This window comes from Necator americanus, chromosome III (genome assembly GCF_031761385.1).
Source record: "Necator americanus strain Aroian chromosome III, whole genome shotgun sequence".
Taxonomy (NCBI): domain Eukaryota; kingdom Metazoa; phylum Nematoda; class Chromadorea; order Rhabditida; family Ancylostomatidae; genus Necator; species Necator americanus.
This window is the reverse complement of record NC_087373.1, coordinates 10702726-10719563: the sequence shown is the minus strand read 5'-3', so window position 1 is coordinate 10719563 and position 16838 is coordinate 10702726. Positions and strand designations below refer to the sequence as shown.

General features: G+C 41.5%; 4 protein-coding genes across 4 annotated transcripts; 1 reads left to right on the top strand and 3 right to left on the bottom strand.

Moving 5' to 3' along the window:
• Nucleotides 1-1590: 1590 nt before the first annotated feature.
• On the bottom strand, nucleotides 1591-1824 carry RB195_009203 (uncharacterized protein; the record flags this gene model as incomplete). Its single annotated transcript, XM_064196079.1, has 1 exon — nucleotides 1591-1824. The coding sequence occupies one exon, from the start codon at nucleotides 1822-1824 to the stop codon at nucleotides 1591-1593; it is 234 nt and encodes a 77-aa protein (XP_064047224.1).
• Nucleotides 1825-1868: 44 nt separating this feature from the next.
• Nucleotides 1869-2345, bottom strand: RB195_009202 (uncharacterized protein; the record flags this gene model as incomplete). The annotated part of the gene is made up of 1 exon (XM_064196078.1): nucleotides 1869-2345. One exon carries the CDS (start codon nucleotides 2343-2345, stop codon nucleotides 1869-1871), a length of 477 nt encoding a protein of 158 aa, XP_064047223.1.
• A 164-nt stretch (nucleotides 2346-2509) lies between these two features.
• Nucleotides 2510-3694, bottom strand: RB195_009201 (uncharacterized protein; the record flags this gene model as incomplete). The annotated part of the gene is made up of 3 exons (XM_064196077.1): nucleotides 2510-3080; nucleotides 3161-3274; nucleotides 3582-3694. The coding sequence occupies 3 exons, from the start codon at nucleotides 3692-3694 to the stop codon at nucleotides 2510-2512; spliced, it is 798 nt and encodes a 265-aa protein (XP_064047222.1).
• Nucleotides 3695-4884: 1190 nt separating this feature from the next.
• Nucleotides 4885-9677, top strand: RB195_009200 (uncharacterized protein; the record flags this gene model as incomplete). Its single annotated transcript, XM_064196076.1, has 4 exons — nucleotides 4885-5040; nucleotides 9150-9292; nucleotides 9349-9495; nucleotides 9578-9677. 4 exons carry the CDS (start codon nucleotides 4885-4887, stop codon nucleotides 9675-9677), a joined length of 546 nt encoding a protein of 181 aa, XP_064047221.1.
• Nucleotides 9678-16838: the final 7161 nt, after the last annotated feature.

Here is a 16838-nt window from a genome sequence, read left to right as displayed (position 1 = left end):
CGCTAAATGATGAATTTGTCACAAACGGATAGTGATTTCTAGCTTCCTTTGTAAAATTAACCGGCGCCAGTTGGTTATTGACAATTTTCATTTTTGCGCGGATCGGAGAAAACTAGCCCTTATGTTGTAGCTGTAGCTTTGTGTTCTTTACTGATTTATGCTTCACTCGTACTCAGTTCTCTTCCTATTTTTACCAGTTTGTACAGCACTATTGTAAGTTCTGAGTTCATAAAGACAGATTCTGCTAAAACCTTTTTTTAATAGCTTTCCTTTTTAATCAAGACAAATAATATAATAATTTAGAGGCACTAAAACATCCATTAATATTAAATATATGTGTACGTTGTGGGTGCAACGAAGTCCGAAGTTGGTAAGAGATCCGATTGTGACTGCACGATCGATCGATGCATTGAAACCGCCAAGTCTTTGATCCCTGCGGGGTCGAAAAACTGGTGATAGACATCTTTGGGAGGACAAAAACACTGACATGACACATTGGTTACACCACCCATCGAATACGCCATACACCCGTTCGTAAACCTCAACCAAAAAATCCACGTTACAGTTAGACGCATCGGCGCATCCAAGCGGATTGATACGCCTCAGTTTTTATCCTTTACAGCATTGGATATAAAACACATGATTTATCAGAAATCAGCTGTGTGGAGCGACAACTCATGGGAGTCTGATTGCTATCTGCCTGCAATGGCTGCATGCTACTCTGGACGCAGTGAGGCATTTGAGAACACGTTCTCAGTACTATGGATCTATATAACTTGCATAATTAATCGTATCACCCCACGAATCTGAGGTGGTGCGGGTTTCAGGTTGGTAATGCCTATAGGTCGTAGATTATAGGGGGAAGGTGATTCCGTCCATTTCTTTCTGATTGCCTCAAAAACGGCCCAGAAGATGCGGTCTCGAGCGTTTCGGGGCGCTATTTTGTACAATGTGTTGGATTGGAGCGCGTCAACCTTGTGCACGCATACTGCACCCCGTATAGCCATAACCCACGTGGAACCCCCAGATTCGTGAGGGTGATGCCTTCAAATGGTGGAAGTCAGCCGAACATCGCAAAAAGGTACAGTCTCCCGCACTATCCTGTCTTCTTCTTCTTCTTCTTCTTCTTCTTCTTCCTAGCGTTTGTCCCGCGTTGTTGCAGGGTCCGCCTTTCTGCTTCTTGTCTTCCATTTGGTTCTATCTATTGCATCAGCCGTACACAAACGCGCATCTATCATATCCAGCTTCACACGGTCTAACCAGCGAATCTTTGGCCTCCCACGCGGCCTGACTCCTGAAACGTCGAGCTTCAGTGCGGTTCTGGCCACAGAATCTTCCTCTCGCCGCAAGACGTGACCGAACCATCTCAGTCGAGCCTCCCTCATCTTCTCAGTTATCGGGACGACGCCGAAGATGGGGGCGCACAGTGTCGTTGGATACTTTCTCTTTTAGCGTTACACCTATTGTCCACCTTAACATCCGCATCTCCGTAGCGTGTAACAGTCTTTCCAAGGCTTTCGTCGTCGGCCAGCACTCGCATCCGTAAAGGGCAACAGGACGCACAACCACCCTGTAGATCTTCGACTTCAGTCAAACAGGGACTTTCTTGTCGCACAGTACTCCTGTTGCCATTTTCCATTTCATCCATGCCGCATTAACACGTGCTCGACCTTCTTGATCAATGTCGCCTGTGGAAGTCACTTTTGATCCAAGGTACTTGAAACAGTTCACCTTGTTTAATTCGGTGCCATCGACACGAATTGAACCATCCTCTATCCTTGGTCCGCACTTCATGTACTCAGTTTTTGATGTGCTGCAATCCATGTCGCTGCAGTCGATCCTTCCAAGACTGTACTTGTTTCTGAAGATCATCTCGAGACTCCGACGCGAGCATGACATTGTCGGGAAAGAGTAGAGTCCACGGATGCTGCTTCTGGATTTCCTTCGTTATCGTGTCCATGCACAGTATGAACAGCAGGGGTGAGAGGGATGAACCCTGATGAACCTACCTGTACAGAGAATGCCCTGTTTGTTCCAGCAGCACCTCGTACAACGCTGGTAGGCTTCGCATAAAGCAGCTTCGTCCACCGCACATACTCTTCTGGTACTCTATGCGACCTCATGGACATCCACAACAGCTCATGTGGGACACGGTCGAAAGCTTTCTCGAGATCGAAAAAAGCAAGATGCACACTGCGGTTCTTCTCTCGATGTTTCTCCAGAAGGATTCGGACAGCATGGATAGCATCTATAGTGCTGCAGTCCTTCACAAAACCGCACTGGTTGAGTGAAACGCTAACAATTTTCCTCAGACGAGCCTCCAGGACACGCTCTAAAACCTTCATCGTATGGCACAGCAGTCGTATAGACCTGTACAAAGTGCAGTCATCAATGTCTTATTTCAGTTTCCAGACAGGCACGGTCACGGAAGTTTGCCAGACGTCTGGAGTCCGTCCTTCTGCAACGATCTTGTTAAATAGAGTTGCGAGCCACACGGACCCTCGATCTCCTAGCAGCTTCCAGACATCAGCATGTCATCAGGACCGGTTGCCTTGTTCGACTTCATTTTTGCGAGGGCAGCATTGACTTCGACGACAGTAATTGGTAGAACAGGACCCTCGACGCTGGGAACAGTTGGGATGGGAGGATGACACAACTCTTTGTTACACAAGTGATTGTAGTACTCTCGCCACCTCTCCAAGATCTGACCAGGGCGGCGCAGAACGGCTCCATCAGCTCCCTTAACGATCTTGGTGTGTTCCATATCCAACGTTGAGCGATGTTGTACTCTGACTAAACGATACACTGCCCGCTCGCCTTCTCTGGTATCAAGCATGTCGTACACAGCCTTGTAGCGGTCCGACTTCGCCTTGGAGACTGCCTTCTTAGCCTCCCTTTTCGCCGCTAGGTGAGCACCCCGATCTTCAGGCTGACGTGCCCTCCACCAGAGCTTATACTTGGACTTCTTCTCACGAGTTGCCGCCTGAACTTGCTCATTCCAAAACCACGTAGCCTTTTGTACTTTGGGCTTACCTAGAGTCGTCTTTCCCAGAGTGTTCTCCGCGGTCAAGCGTATAACGCTGGAAGTAGACGACCATATTTCCTCCACACTACGAGTTGTGTGAGGAAGTGTAGATAAAGCCGCGGACGCGAAAACTACCTCTCTTCAGATTCCACCATTTGATGCGCTGTGTTTCTGTCCTTGGATGTCTCTTCCTTGGACGGGAGATTTTCAAGTCCACAACGAGCAGATGGAGTAGAGCAGCGATATGGTCTGTAGGGATGTCATTTGAATCCTGCAGAAGTCGGCGATCTCGTCGGCGTAACATCCAGAAATCTATTTGTGTTTCACGACCGCCGCTGGTGTACGTGATCAAATGCGATTTTCTTTTCCGGTACTGCATGTTAGCAATGATCAAGTCACTTGCAACAGCATACTCCAGGATTCGCAACCCGTCGTACGAGCTCCATAACCGTATCCACCATGACAACTCCCGAACCCGTCTTTCCGAGAACCGACATGTCCGTTGAAGTCTCCTCCGATTAGAAGTACTTCTTCGCCTTACAGAGATTGGACGTACTGCTCCAGATCTTCCCAAAAGTACGCCTTCTCTTCTTCACTACAGCCCACCTGTGGCGCATAAGCAGCGACGACTCGCAATTCCACTTCTCCTGTGTCTACTTTTACAGCCATCAGGCGATCCGATAGTCGATCCACTGCTGTGACGCTGTTTCTAAACGACTCGTTCAATATGATACCAACGCCATTGCGATTTGATGTGCCGTGGTAGATGAGCTTGTAGCACTATCCTGTCTAGACCGCCAAAATCCACAACCTAAGAGGTCAAAAGCTAGAAGGAGCGTGGAATTTTTAAACGAACAATCCTTTTTTTCGTTACGCTGATCTGCTGAGCAATGCCAAGAGTGAGGAATGTGAGGAGTCTCGGTCTCGATGGACAATTCACTCGAAATGTCAAATCTCTAGGATGGGGAATGGGTGAGTACCGGGCTGCATACAGCTCAGTGATGATACGAAATAGAAACACACGTCAAACAGTAATGCCAATTTGTCGATTAACTAATTCAAGTAATTTTAGCCAAAACCAATAATTATAATAATTATAAAGACATCAATAATTACAGTAATTATAACGAAAATTGTGCGTGAAGAAGCAAAAGAAACCTGTTGAATCAAGTTCCTAATTTTAACATAACTTTTTTTCTTAAATCAACATCTCTAGTGCAGCGACATCATGAAATTCTAAGCAGTGTTCGCCGAATAATGAGATTCGCTTTGATAAACGAAAAAAACGAATCACAAACTTCGTTGTATGCTGCTTTTAATCGCGTGTTAACCCTTCTGCTGGACTTGCAGAGGCATCAGCACTTGATTAACTATCGATGTAGCCAGTATTCTCTCCCACTTATTTTCCAACCTCAAGCCCTTACTGAATTCTGTTGTCATTACTGTATTTTTTCCTTCTTTACAAAAAGGATTTCGGTTCCTTCATTTCCCCATTTTGTTGAAGCTTCTTTTATTTCCCGAGAAAAACGAAAAAAAAACATTACACGACTAAATATAGTACGTGGAACTCTTTCGAACTTAGAACTCAACTAAATTGTGTATAAATTGATGATTTTTTGTATTGTCGTAATATTGAAGCGCACTTCCGTCATTCTTTGAAAATTCCTTTGCATTCGAGCGGAAAACTTCTTTGCACATCTCCATCAATAATGTAGGAAATACGATTTTCGTCAGTCAATAGCAATTTTCACTTCTTTTATCTGTAGTTATTCTATGCAAACATCTGTTTCATTGTTGCATTCTTATTATTTGGAGAAGAAGAAGAAAAAAACAAACTTTTCAGGCATTTCTGATGTTGAATGCTTTTGTGGCTGCTCATACCAATCCCGCAAGCTGCTGCTCGTCCTATTGTACTTGTACCTGTTGCTTTTAACTCTACGAATCCGTTTGATTCAGAACATGAATCAAGGAATTCATCGTTCTCTGGAGAAGCCGACATTAAGAGAAATGCGACAGTGAGTATTTGAATGATAGAGAACATCTGGTGTCTTTTTTGAAGACTTTTCACGTCAATGACCATCTCTAATCAAAATTTTAACGAAAGAAAACTTTACTAGAAAAAAAGCTTTCCATGTGATCAATCCCTTCTGACTCTTCATCTATCAGTTCAGGACGCAGTGATTATCTCTTAACGCTGTGCTTTGCATAAAAGTATTTTGAGTTTAAAAAATATTGATTTCATATTATATTGCGAGTGCAGCGCAGTGGGTCAAGGGTTCGGCTGCGAATAAAACGTCTTTGGTTTGAAACTGCGCCCGAACCGACCGATCCTTTTAATCCTCCGAATCGAATAAATTGGTGTAAGACGTGTCTGTAAGAAAAACACCTATTTACTACATCAGTTAGCCATTACGTATCATATCACTCTATGGGTCACAGACCCATTCATAAACCTGGAACCTGAATTTTGAGTTAAATAAGAACGCGTTGGTGCATTCCCGAAGAGACTGATCAGCGCCACTTTATTTTTCTCATAATATTACACTTATATTACTATAATACTGGAAATTTGCAGAAATATTGACTTACATTGTTTCCCTTCCTTTTGCACCCCTCCATTTATCACATGTACAATCTTGAAACGTTTGCAGACTTTTTTATAACCTTATGCACCTTTACCTCACTTACAGCATGCCATAAATGAAACGAAGGGTTTTTATCCATTACTTTCAAGTAGACATACTTCCCATTTCTTGGGAAGCAGTGGAGTGGAACAATTATGTAGATGACGTGATGTATTATAGATGCCATATTCTAGGAAAACTTCACTTCCATTTGAACGGCAGTAAATTCTTTTCTATTCAATAGACAGCATGTCCATGCTATGATGCACGCTTCGGAATCACCTCCTCTTGGCCTCCGGGTAGATAGGCTCTGGAGGGGAGGGGGGAGGGGAAGGGAATATGACATAACATAGTGATTGGAAATACTTGGTTGAGGAATAATTCATGAACTATTTTTAAATTTTAAAATGTACACACAAATAAAAAGTATTGGCAAGGTGATTCACTTGTACCGATGGAAAATTTATTTTGATTAGGAAAACGAACTAAGAAGTGAGAAGAAAATGGAGTCTAGAGTATAGAATAGAATGGAGTGGGGTAAGAAGAAAGAAAAAGAAATTTCCTCAACTAGTGAGAATGTATGGATCGGTGTCTGTTCCATCTTTGAAATCGAAAATTCCTTTTTTTAAGTTTGATTATTAACGAACATTTCGGAGCATTGCTTCGTAACCATACACCTCACGAATTTCAGCTTCAACAGCTTTTTCATCGCGATGAAAGGGAAGGAAAATGATTTTAAAAAACGCTCCGTTTTGTCTACTGGGCTCTCCACCTTAATTATCCAGGGCGATCAGGAAAATTAGAAAGTGAATTCAGATCCGAATTTCACTGTTCTAATCTCTCCAGATTCAGAGTAGAGAAATCTGCAAAATTATGGCCACGTCAAGGCAGTTAAGACTTATCATTCTAACATATGACAAATTTACATATATTTTACAAGAATGTGGTACAGCTGGAAATTTTTGTGCATGCTTTTGAATAGTGAATATGATATTTAAAAAATAATAGAAAGAATTAGAACAGTAATTATGTAGAGAGTAAAGTTTTTAAACCATTTTGAGATTAAAAAACTTTTCCCGACGTAATAGTAATAACTTACCTTGAAGTTGAAGACCAGTTCACCTCTCTCTGATTTATCACAGGAGATATCTCTCCTAATTACTTTACATCTTTCGAAAGTTCCTCAAAAAACACCAAAAAAAGTTATTCAAACAAAGCAGTATATAGTCACCATTTGTTGTTTTGAGTTGTGCCAGTACTTTGCTAACATTTCGACGAGTTCACTTCCTTCAGAGCCTGAAAAGACAAATGTTTAAAGGCACGAAACTGACGTAATAGGGAAACCTGTGGGAAAAGTTAGAGGTCGGGGTGTAACTCACGAGTATGAGTGAGTGTGGCAGCGTTCAACTCCCCCTAATGGTCCTGATAAATGGCATGGGAACGGCTATTGTTCTAACGAGGATTTTAGAACGCCGATTGATCTACCAAGATAACCTCTTTGTCCGCCAAACAAAGAAAGTCTTAATTCTACTTTCTGATCCCGTAGTTAAAAGCAGAAATGCAAATCATACGTTAGGATTAGGAAGAATATTTAATACCGCTTCTAATTGCCCATCGTGAAGTGATTAGCGCAGCTAAACAGCGCCAAGACCGTGATCTTAACGTCAAAATTGGCTACGTTTTGACACCGCACCTAAAGTCAACCGCCACCTAATGCCGTGTAGATACGTGATTTCCTTTTGCCATCTAGGCGCTCCATTGCTCAAACACAGTGATCTCTCCGAATAATTCGTCCCTTCACTGCTTAGAGGAAATCGAATAAACTGCAAGTGAGCTCGTATTTTCTACATTGTAGGTGGAGATCTGCAATAAAGTTTTTCGCTCAAGTGCAAAGCCATTTTTGAACCGTCATTTTCTCATTATCCAGACAAAATCTACAGTTCGGTGGAGCGATTATATAGGGTGTTATGAAAAAAACAGTTTTTTTGCATCTTTTGTTTCCGATTAAGTTAGCCCCTTTTATTCATCTTGAAGGATTTGGAGCGATTGTAGAACCTTCTCTTGTAATCATAGGGAAAATCTCAATCTCCTACCTGGCCGTATTTGCACCAGTTTGTTCGAATGCCAAGAATGGTGATAGTATGAGTCCATGTGTTGTTTAGCTGATTTTCTGATAGGAATGTGCGACGAGAACGAGACTGCTGGACTGCTGAGTTCGAGTAAAGGACGACTTTGATAGGAAAAGGAAATCAGGTGACTCCACAGTTTTAGGTAGCCATAGGGTGCGTCAGCTCGAAGGAATCAATTGTGGTGTTGAGCTCTGGATCTTAAATCTCGTACTGCGATGACTAAAACGCTGCAAAGCGCTACGTTACCCGAAAATTACTCGCGATGAGGGATGCCTTCTTGCTAGATAGTTGTCTAGCTCGCTTTGATGGGTCAAATACTGCACCAGGTGGTTGAGGTGCGCAAACTATGTACAGGGTGTCTTCCAAGCCCTTTCCTAACCAGATAACTGATTCATTCATCGGTTTTCCAGATGTTCTGTATTCCACATACCTTTTTCTAGGCAAAATAAAACTATTCTTATTCCTGAAAACATATCAGATCAGACATTTTTCTTTGAATATTTTTTATGTGCGTAACAGTGGAGAGACGGCTTTTTACCGGTTTTCCAAGAAAGAAAGGAGATAAAACTTTTACACGACAGAGTGCAGATAGGCTTCTGTATGTAGGCAATTTTAGACCTTTCTTTTTAAAAAAAAAGTAGCAAAAGTCGATGTACCATTAAAATCACCCGAGGTCAAGAAATCGTTAATGGGATACAGAACAGATAACCACTAACTACGGACCTCACAATTTATACGCAAAAGCATCACTACAAAAGAGACTTGCGCAACAATTCGTATGCGCACCTGGTCACCTCTTTTGCCTTATCATGTACAATTCAGGAAAGACGGAGATGACGAACTGCGATTTGGACATAAGTTGCTGAAGTGTCAGGAAGTAATTTCGCGTTAGATGAAATTAGATTCTACTCCTTGCAGAATGACCGTAAGAATACTCTCTTTTTTTCTGACATAAGATAGAGACAAGCAACGAAATGCTACTCGCGACATTTTTTAATCGTAAAAAAATAGAAATATCCTGTATTTCTATTTAGCGGGAGATTCGTTATCAAAGGACGTATAAGAGCAATACATCTACATTTTGCAAATACATTTACATTTTCTATTTGCTCCTTTAAGCTTGAAAAAAAGCTCACGACTTATTCCTCAATCAAATACTTTTGCAGTTCAGGAATACAGTTTAAGTTCCGCTAGAAAGATAAGAGTCAGTCCATTGTTCTTGCTTTTCTTTCGAGATTTTTTCCTACGCAGGACTGATTACTGTCCTACACTTAGAGTTGTAAAGTGTATATTCCTCTAGAGTCAGCTCTCACTGAGAACTATTACCTTCAAGAGATTTGAGATTGGTAATCTATTGACAATGTATTTTAGAAACTTATTGATCCTTCTATACTCATCACATTGCGGGAGAACGATTGGAGGGATAATCATCACGATAAGAAGATAATCTGGTCTATAGAATCGAAGCATCATCCTGGCCACGGTAAAAAATCTTCGAAAGGAAAATCAGAACGGTATGAAGCAATTACGCACGAGTAAATAGTACGGACATACAGTGTAGAATTTTTAGGATGTCTGTTAGGTCACAAGTGACGTCCTTTTTGATACTGGGATCAGTGGTTGGCTTTATTATTTATACGTACCTATCGCATGTTATCACGATGAGGAGGATTGATCGGCAGCTGAAAGCTGCTCAACTAAGAGAACTTGTGCAAAGGTGAGTGTTTAAGCATTAGAGACAAAAGTTTGAACTCCTAAGAGTTTGAATGATATCTTTTCCCGATTATTATAGTTTTCAGATCTGCAATTATTATGGCGAGTTCTGCTCAGCAAAATCAGCTCAACCTCCAGGAACGGAGACATTCTCTCATCAATATGTTTAAAGGCTTCAAATTATGACGTTTATTACAATTTGCCAAGAAAGCTCACTTTCCAGCCAGAAAATTGAATAGTTGATCAGGTAAGCAAGTACACTAATTAACACTTTTTTTGTTTCACTTTCTCTAGAATGTTACTGCTGTTAAATATTTGGAATTCGAGTCTTAACTGAACGTGGCTTTTGCTACATAACGCGTTCATCCGGGCTGATGCGACGCAGCACGCTCCTCTTTCGTCATCGCATCATGTCGTTGGACCGCACTGGATGACAGCTAATTATTAACTACTAAGTTGTATAAAATACTGCCGTGTAAGCGGTATAATCAAATTATGCAATTGCCTTCAGATTTGACACCACCTTTTTGTGAAACTCTCCTCTTAGGCACAAGTGAAACAAATAATGAAGTGTAGTAACCGAAACGGAGAACTAGTGTTTAGCTCTGTGAGTGTTAAGAATTCTGCTTTTGTCTTAGACGGGAGCATGAGTAAAGGAGAAATTGAGAAGCTGAATGTGTGCACAGAGCCAAAATTACAACAAAAAGGTGTTTGAGCCGCTTAGGGCGAAGGTGTCGCAATTTTCAGAAGCCACTAGTGTAACATTAATCGCTCCATTGAAAATGTACGCTGTTGTCGCTTGAGCTTTGCTAGCAGTATTTCCACAACCTTAGCGTCATTCTGCTGGCCTGCATGGATGTAGACGGTTCAATATTGTTGCGTTGGTATCGCCAGAGATGTAATGTAGAAAGGACGGAATCTTTTCTGAGCAGAACACGGTTGGATTTCCGAGAGGAAATTCGTGGCTGTCAGAGAGCGGGAACTCCAGCCGAGTACCCTTTGAATATTGTTTTTTTGTGAATCAAGTTGTGATTCTTTTTGTGTGGTAATGAAAGAGGATGAATTATTGATGGTCGATGATCAATCATTCCAGGTTCTGACGAAGGGGATAACGCTGGAACGTTAACCGATAATAAAGATCAATACCAATCTCAGGGGCTTCGTGTGCGTGTCTGACAGCTACGTGCTCTCTATGGCCCTGGTTAAACCAAATCCAGTCAGAGATTTGGATATACGCTCTGGGGACGTACGAGCCATATACATCAATGTTATATGGCGTTGTCGAGATATTGAAAGGTTTTGTTGTCGAGAACACAGCCAAACCTCAACTCAAACAGGTCAACTCCCTAAAGAAACATGTCTCTTTTGGTAACAACACTCCGTTTCGTCGACCTGAACTGTCGAACATGGTCGACGTGGAAGAAGACAGTTCACACGACAAGAAAAGGTCTCACAAGCTATGGGACAATGGCCGATGGATAGAGTGTGTACGAGTTGTAGATCGAGCAAGTTGAGCAGAAGTATATCCAAGGACGACACCACTGGAGGATGGGGCCAGCGATAACAGCAGCCTAAAGAAAATAAGAAAAAGAAAGAAAAAAAGATCAATATTGGCTACTCAAATCAGTAGAAGCTCCCGTTGATGTTTTGTTCGTTCGCAGTCGTTCCTCTTCACATAATGAGATTCTGGCCAAATCTCCTTTCTACATATTGTGATGATTAGAAGTATAATTACACCCATGCCAAAACATTTCACCAGAGTGGATCTGCGCAGAATGTTTTGTTAAAAAAAAGAGCTGTTTACGAACCACAACTACAACTGGAAGATTTTATTAAACGTATTTGCATCAGAAGTCTTGAAAGTTAAAATAAATTCTTCAGAATGTAGTAGGCGAGATATGCAATCATCTTCATTTTTTCTGAATAAAACAGTAGACAGATAGGAGATATTGCGTTTTGAGAATACGAGTTGACTTCACAATTTATCAGATTTAAGGTAGTCTTTGTTGTCTCTTAGAGAAGAAGAGGAAATCCGAAACGAAGTCGTTCAGTTACAGGAATGTTCGAATATCGAAAAGGCGTCTCTGTTCCAACACCCTTTACTTACCTCAGTTGATATTTGTAATTCCTACATTATACTTACTTTTCATATGTCTTTATCCATTTCATCGTTCACGTTTTCCACCGACACTCATCCCTCACTAGCATAACGTCTGATAATCACAAAAACAATCAACCTATAAGATGTGGATTCTGTAAATCCTATAAGACAATATACAGTAGCCAAAGTTTACGTGATTGTGATGATGACTTATCTCCTTTGAGGACGGTTGTTTTGAACCTTTTTGGAGAACTCGGGTCGTAAAACCGATGCAAGTAGTAAACAAGAACCTCAAACTCTGCTTTTCTCACACCACTTCCGTTTACGAGGATCGTTTAATGCCACGTTTATTTCATTTTGTTTTCGAGAAATAAATATTTTCATTCTTTTTTGCTTCACCTTTCACTTTTTCCATTTTTTCATTGAAATCTTGCAACTTTTCCTAAGAGAATCCCAGGTTTTTTTAGCAGCAATCGATCATGCATAATTAGCGACTCTTACCGAAAAGCTATATTTTTCCGCCCATTTCTGAACTTCTTCGTTCTGCTGAGCAATTGTCAATTCCATGTCGTCGATTGCAAAAAAATTCGCATTGAGCTTTCCGGCTGGCACTTTGCAAGAAGAGTGGGGGAGGGATCATCCTGCTTTTTCCGCCATCACTATGTCGTTTCCGAAGACCATTCCATCCTTCTTGACAAGATACTGTCCATATGATATGCAGAATGAAGATTGCTGCCTTGATCCCGTTACAATCAGGATCAAGGCAGCAATCTTCATTCTGCAATATTAGAACCATTTAAAGTTGAAAAATGAGTTAATTAATTAATTAATTAAAATTAGTTAATTAGGGAAAGGGAATTGTTGTAAGAGATGTAGCTATACGTAAGGGGAACTTAGTACTGAACATGGCTTATACGGAATCATACCAACAACGCCCTTATATTAAGTAATTATGATGCTGATCTTTCTTTTTTCATCCATATCTCTCTGACACAAAGCTATATAAACATGATATTTGGATCGGAAAGGTAAGTGATAAATAAATGGTTTTTTGTCATAGCACATGCTATTCCCGACTGTAGGTGCAGAAAAGCTGCTGGTATTGTACCGAGAATGTGGTCATTTTTATAATGGTTTAGCATAGGTTTATTTACAGAGCTTTCAATTTTGCTTGAAACCTTGTGTGAGTAGACTGAAGCTATTTTAATCATTTTGAAAGAATAGGCACGGTAGCATTGAACACTTCATCCAAAAAGTGATACCAGAAGTATCCAGCTTTACGAAATTAAATGATGATGTCCAAATTCCTCCTCTCGTCAACGATAAAAGATTGAATTCCAATGCTAATGCTTCAAATTACACGTAAGAAAATTCTCACTGGAAACAAGGAACATTCCGGCTTTTAAAAGTGAAAAGTGACGATGATTACATATTATATGTGTCTTGTGAGTATCAAGCTTCTTGTGTCCTAACATGTCTCCATATGAAACTCCGAAATTTATTCACTTGCACTTCTGAAGCAGGTAAACGAATAGGAATAGACGAAAACGTTAAAAAGCTGGTCGTGTGTAGAAAAATATGTGCCTAGGATGGTGTCGTGCCCGGCACGACTTTCTCACCTGCCGGCACTCTTTGTTAGGTGGCGCGCGGGAAACATTGCCATCGGCAGTGGACTACGGTAGCGTCCCAGCGCCAGCCGCAGTATATAAGGGCTGACTCCGAGCAGTAGGAGTCATGTTTCCTTTTCGTCCGTTTTGTGGTGCCGTTCTTTATGCTCGCGTACTTCGATCGATTGCCACTTATCACTACCACTATCCCCATTCTACCGCTCACTACCACTTATCCCTGGCTGGCCGCCCCCGGGCCCCGAACCGCATCCACCCACCACTTACTGTCGAGAACCACTACCACTGAACCATTGACATGCCCATCATTGATCCGCCGTTTATGTCGTGTATTTATGTTTTGTCATGTATTGTCGATATAAGGATAAAACCGCATGTATAGCCACGTCTACCAGAAGATAACCACAGAGGATTAAGGCAGGGGGGTGGGGTCAGGTGGCAGTCCCGAGGACCCCGAAAGAGGAGTCGGGGCAGGAGGATGGGTTCCTGGGGGCGAGCTCGCAGGGTTCGGAGGGGCTAGGTCGCCATGTGTTAGCTAGCACAACGCAGGACCCTCCGTATCCGGGCAGCCGGCTTCAGGTCCTACCCACACATCCCTGCTGCTCCTCTTCAGAGCGGAAACGAGGTACGACAGAGGGGAACCTTCTATATTTCTGACCTTCTGGAAAAAGGAGTTCATTTAATAAGATTTTCAGACTTCCTAAACGTAATATTTTTTTTCTCTTAGTACACCACCACACAAAATTTCAAGTATTATCAGGTACGCTGTCCTTCTAACAGACCTAGTTAATTCAACAATTTTCATCATTTATTCCATATTTCCTTGTAACTGCGTATTCCTCCGCATTTATTTAGCCAGGAGAGCATCTGAAATTATCTGTGCCTCCACAATTGGCTTCGCCGAGGTATTTCTGCGTCACTCTGGACTTATCAAACGGATACGTAATACCTCGGAGGCATTCGCGGAATGTCTTCGGAAGCTTCTCTACCGTTCCTCTTATCACGCAGTCGTGTTAATATGAAACGGTTGTTTAACGAGAAAAATGTGTATTAGATGAAACTGGATCCGGTTTCTTTTTCACTTCTGAACTAACAAATTTTTAACCAAAGTGGCAATATATGCAATGAAATTGGTGGAGGTCAAGTGATTGTTAATGGGGTACAATACAGGTAACCCACTAACTCATAGATAGCCCACTAACTACCGACCTCACATCCTCAAAGCTGCAAAGACACCTCCACAAAAGGGACGCATGAATCAACTCATATGCGTGCGTGGTTACTCATTTTACTCCTCGCAGAATGAGAATACCGTAAGAATGCTCTGCTATTCTGACACAAGATAGAGTTAACGAATAACGAATTAACAAATTAATTAAACTGATCAACGAAAGACACTTTATTCTTTATCCTTTATCCCTTACATACATCACATTGTGACAAAACGATTGAAAGGATAATCACCAAGATGAGACGATAATGAGGTCTACAGAATCAACACATCACCTTGATCTCGGTGAAGACTATCCGAAAGGGAAATCAGAACGCTGGGAAACACGAACGCTTGAGAGTTTCAACGACGCGTTCTCATGATGACTATAGTTTTTCAGATCCGTTGTGATTACGACAACATCTGTTTAACGAAATCATTCTACCTTCAGGAAATTATGACTCTTATGCCTCATATATTCTACTCCCCATACACCTTATCCCTCGCCAAAAAATTGCTCAGCTTATTTCCCCGGTAGAGAAGAATTGATTGGGTAAGCAAATATTAGGAGTAACATTTTTGATGGACTTTAAAAGTTTCAATTATGCTGCTGTCAAATGTTAGAAACAAGGATCATGGCTGAGTGAGAGTTCTCTCACTGAACTCGTTCAACCGCGTTGACGCGACGTCACGAAATGGAGGGTGCCCGTTCGTAATAGTCGCGTGGCATCACCATGATATATCGCACTGAACAGCAACTGTAAAATTACACATACTGTTATGTAATCGACGTAATCGAACTATGTAAGTGCCTTGAGATTTTACATCAACCCTTCAATCCTCTGTGGATCCCTTATTTTATGTACTAGTGAAAGGACGAATGACAGTTTGCCTTCCTAACCGAATTATACAGAAAAAGTACTCGAGTCGCCTGGAGTGAAATTTAATTATTTTGAGAGACCAATTGTGTAACATTTGTCGCTGCATTGTAAATGTACCTGCAGTCGATCGAGGTTTGCTGCTACTGTTTCTGCAACCCTTACGTCATTCTGAAGGGCTGGGAAGGTGAAAACAACTCAAAATCACTACAATCATTTTTGAAAATACCAGAGAGGACGAAATTTTTTTCGAACAATCTGTGGGCTTGGATGTTCGAGAGAAAGAAAAAGACAGCTTCAGGCCGACTACCTTATGGATATTGCTACTTTGAGGGGAAAACTGCAATATATCCTGTGTAGTAATGAGGCGCTTGAGAAAACAAATCATTGATGCTTCGAACTCTGACGAAGGCTATAATGTTGAAACGTCAACCGTTACTAAACAAATACCAACTTTGGGGGCCGCATATAGGAGTCAGATTCCAGTGTGCTTGCGGTGATCCTGTCTGTTCCAAGCGCAACCAGACTTCTGAGCACACGTGAGCCATCTAACCTGAACTGTTAAGTGGCGGAAGTTACCCAGATACTGGAAAAGATGCCAAAGATAGAAGAAGGTGCAATGGTGACACTGCCAATGCCCACCCCGATAGGCCGAAGAGTTGCAAGGAGCACTGATTCCTTGGCAGCAACACTCGTGAGAACTGAACGATCGCTGAACTGCCGGTCATTGTCCTGACCCATCACGGTCACTTAATGCCGTAATCAACTAACGAGAGGCACTAATTCTCGCAAGCTGTAGAACAATGGCAAATGGTTGGTTATTGTGGAAGCTTTAGATCGAAAGAGTAGGATACAGCTTCTATTGGAAGGACTACACGCTTCGGTGAAGATTAACATTGGTTAACAGCTCAGGCGCTAACAACAGCCCACGATTAAGTAAGTAAGTAAATAAGTACCCGATTTCTGCAGCAGTACACTCGGAATAAGTATTGGTCGGTGCACCCAATCCTTTACACAGGATGATATTGTGGCCAAATTTCTTTTCTGTATATTGTGATGAATAAAACAGTAAAACGGACCGGATCCACGAGGAATGTCTTGTTAACAAAGAACAACTGTTACGACCAACAACTACAACTAAAAGACTTCATTAAATGTATTTGAATCAGAAGTTTTGAGAATTAAAATTAACTTCCTATCCAGAAAGTAGGAGGCATGTAATCATCTTTATTTTTTCTACATAAAACAATAGATGGATGGGAAAAATTGCGAAGATACGAAATGACTTTTTGCAATTCTTCATACTTCAGGTCGTCTTCGTTGTCTTTCGGAGGACCAGAAGAATTCCGAAATGTAGCCATTTAGTCACAGTAATTTATAGAAAAAGGCCGCTCTGGTTTGACATTCTTTATTTACTTCAGTTGGGATTTGCAATTCCTGCATAATACATACTTTTGTATGTCTTTTTCCGTTTCTTAGTTCATGCTTTCTACCACCACTCATACCTCGCAAGCATTACGTCTGATAATCACA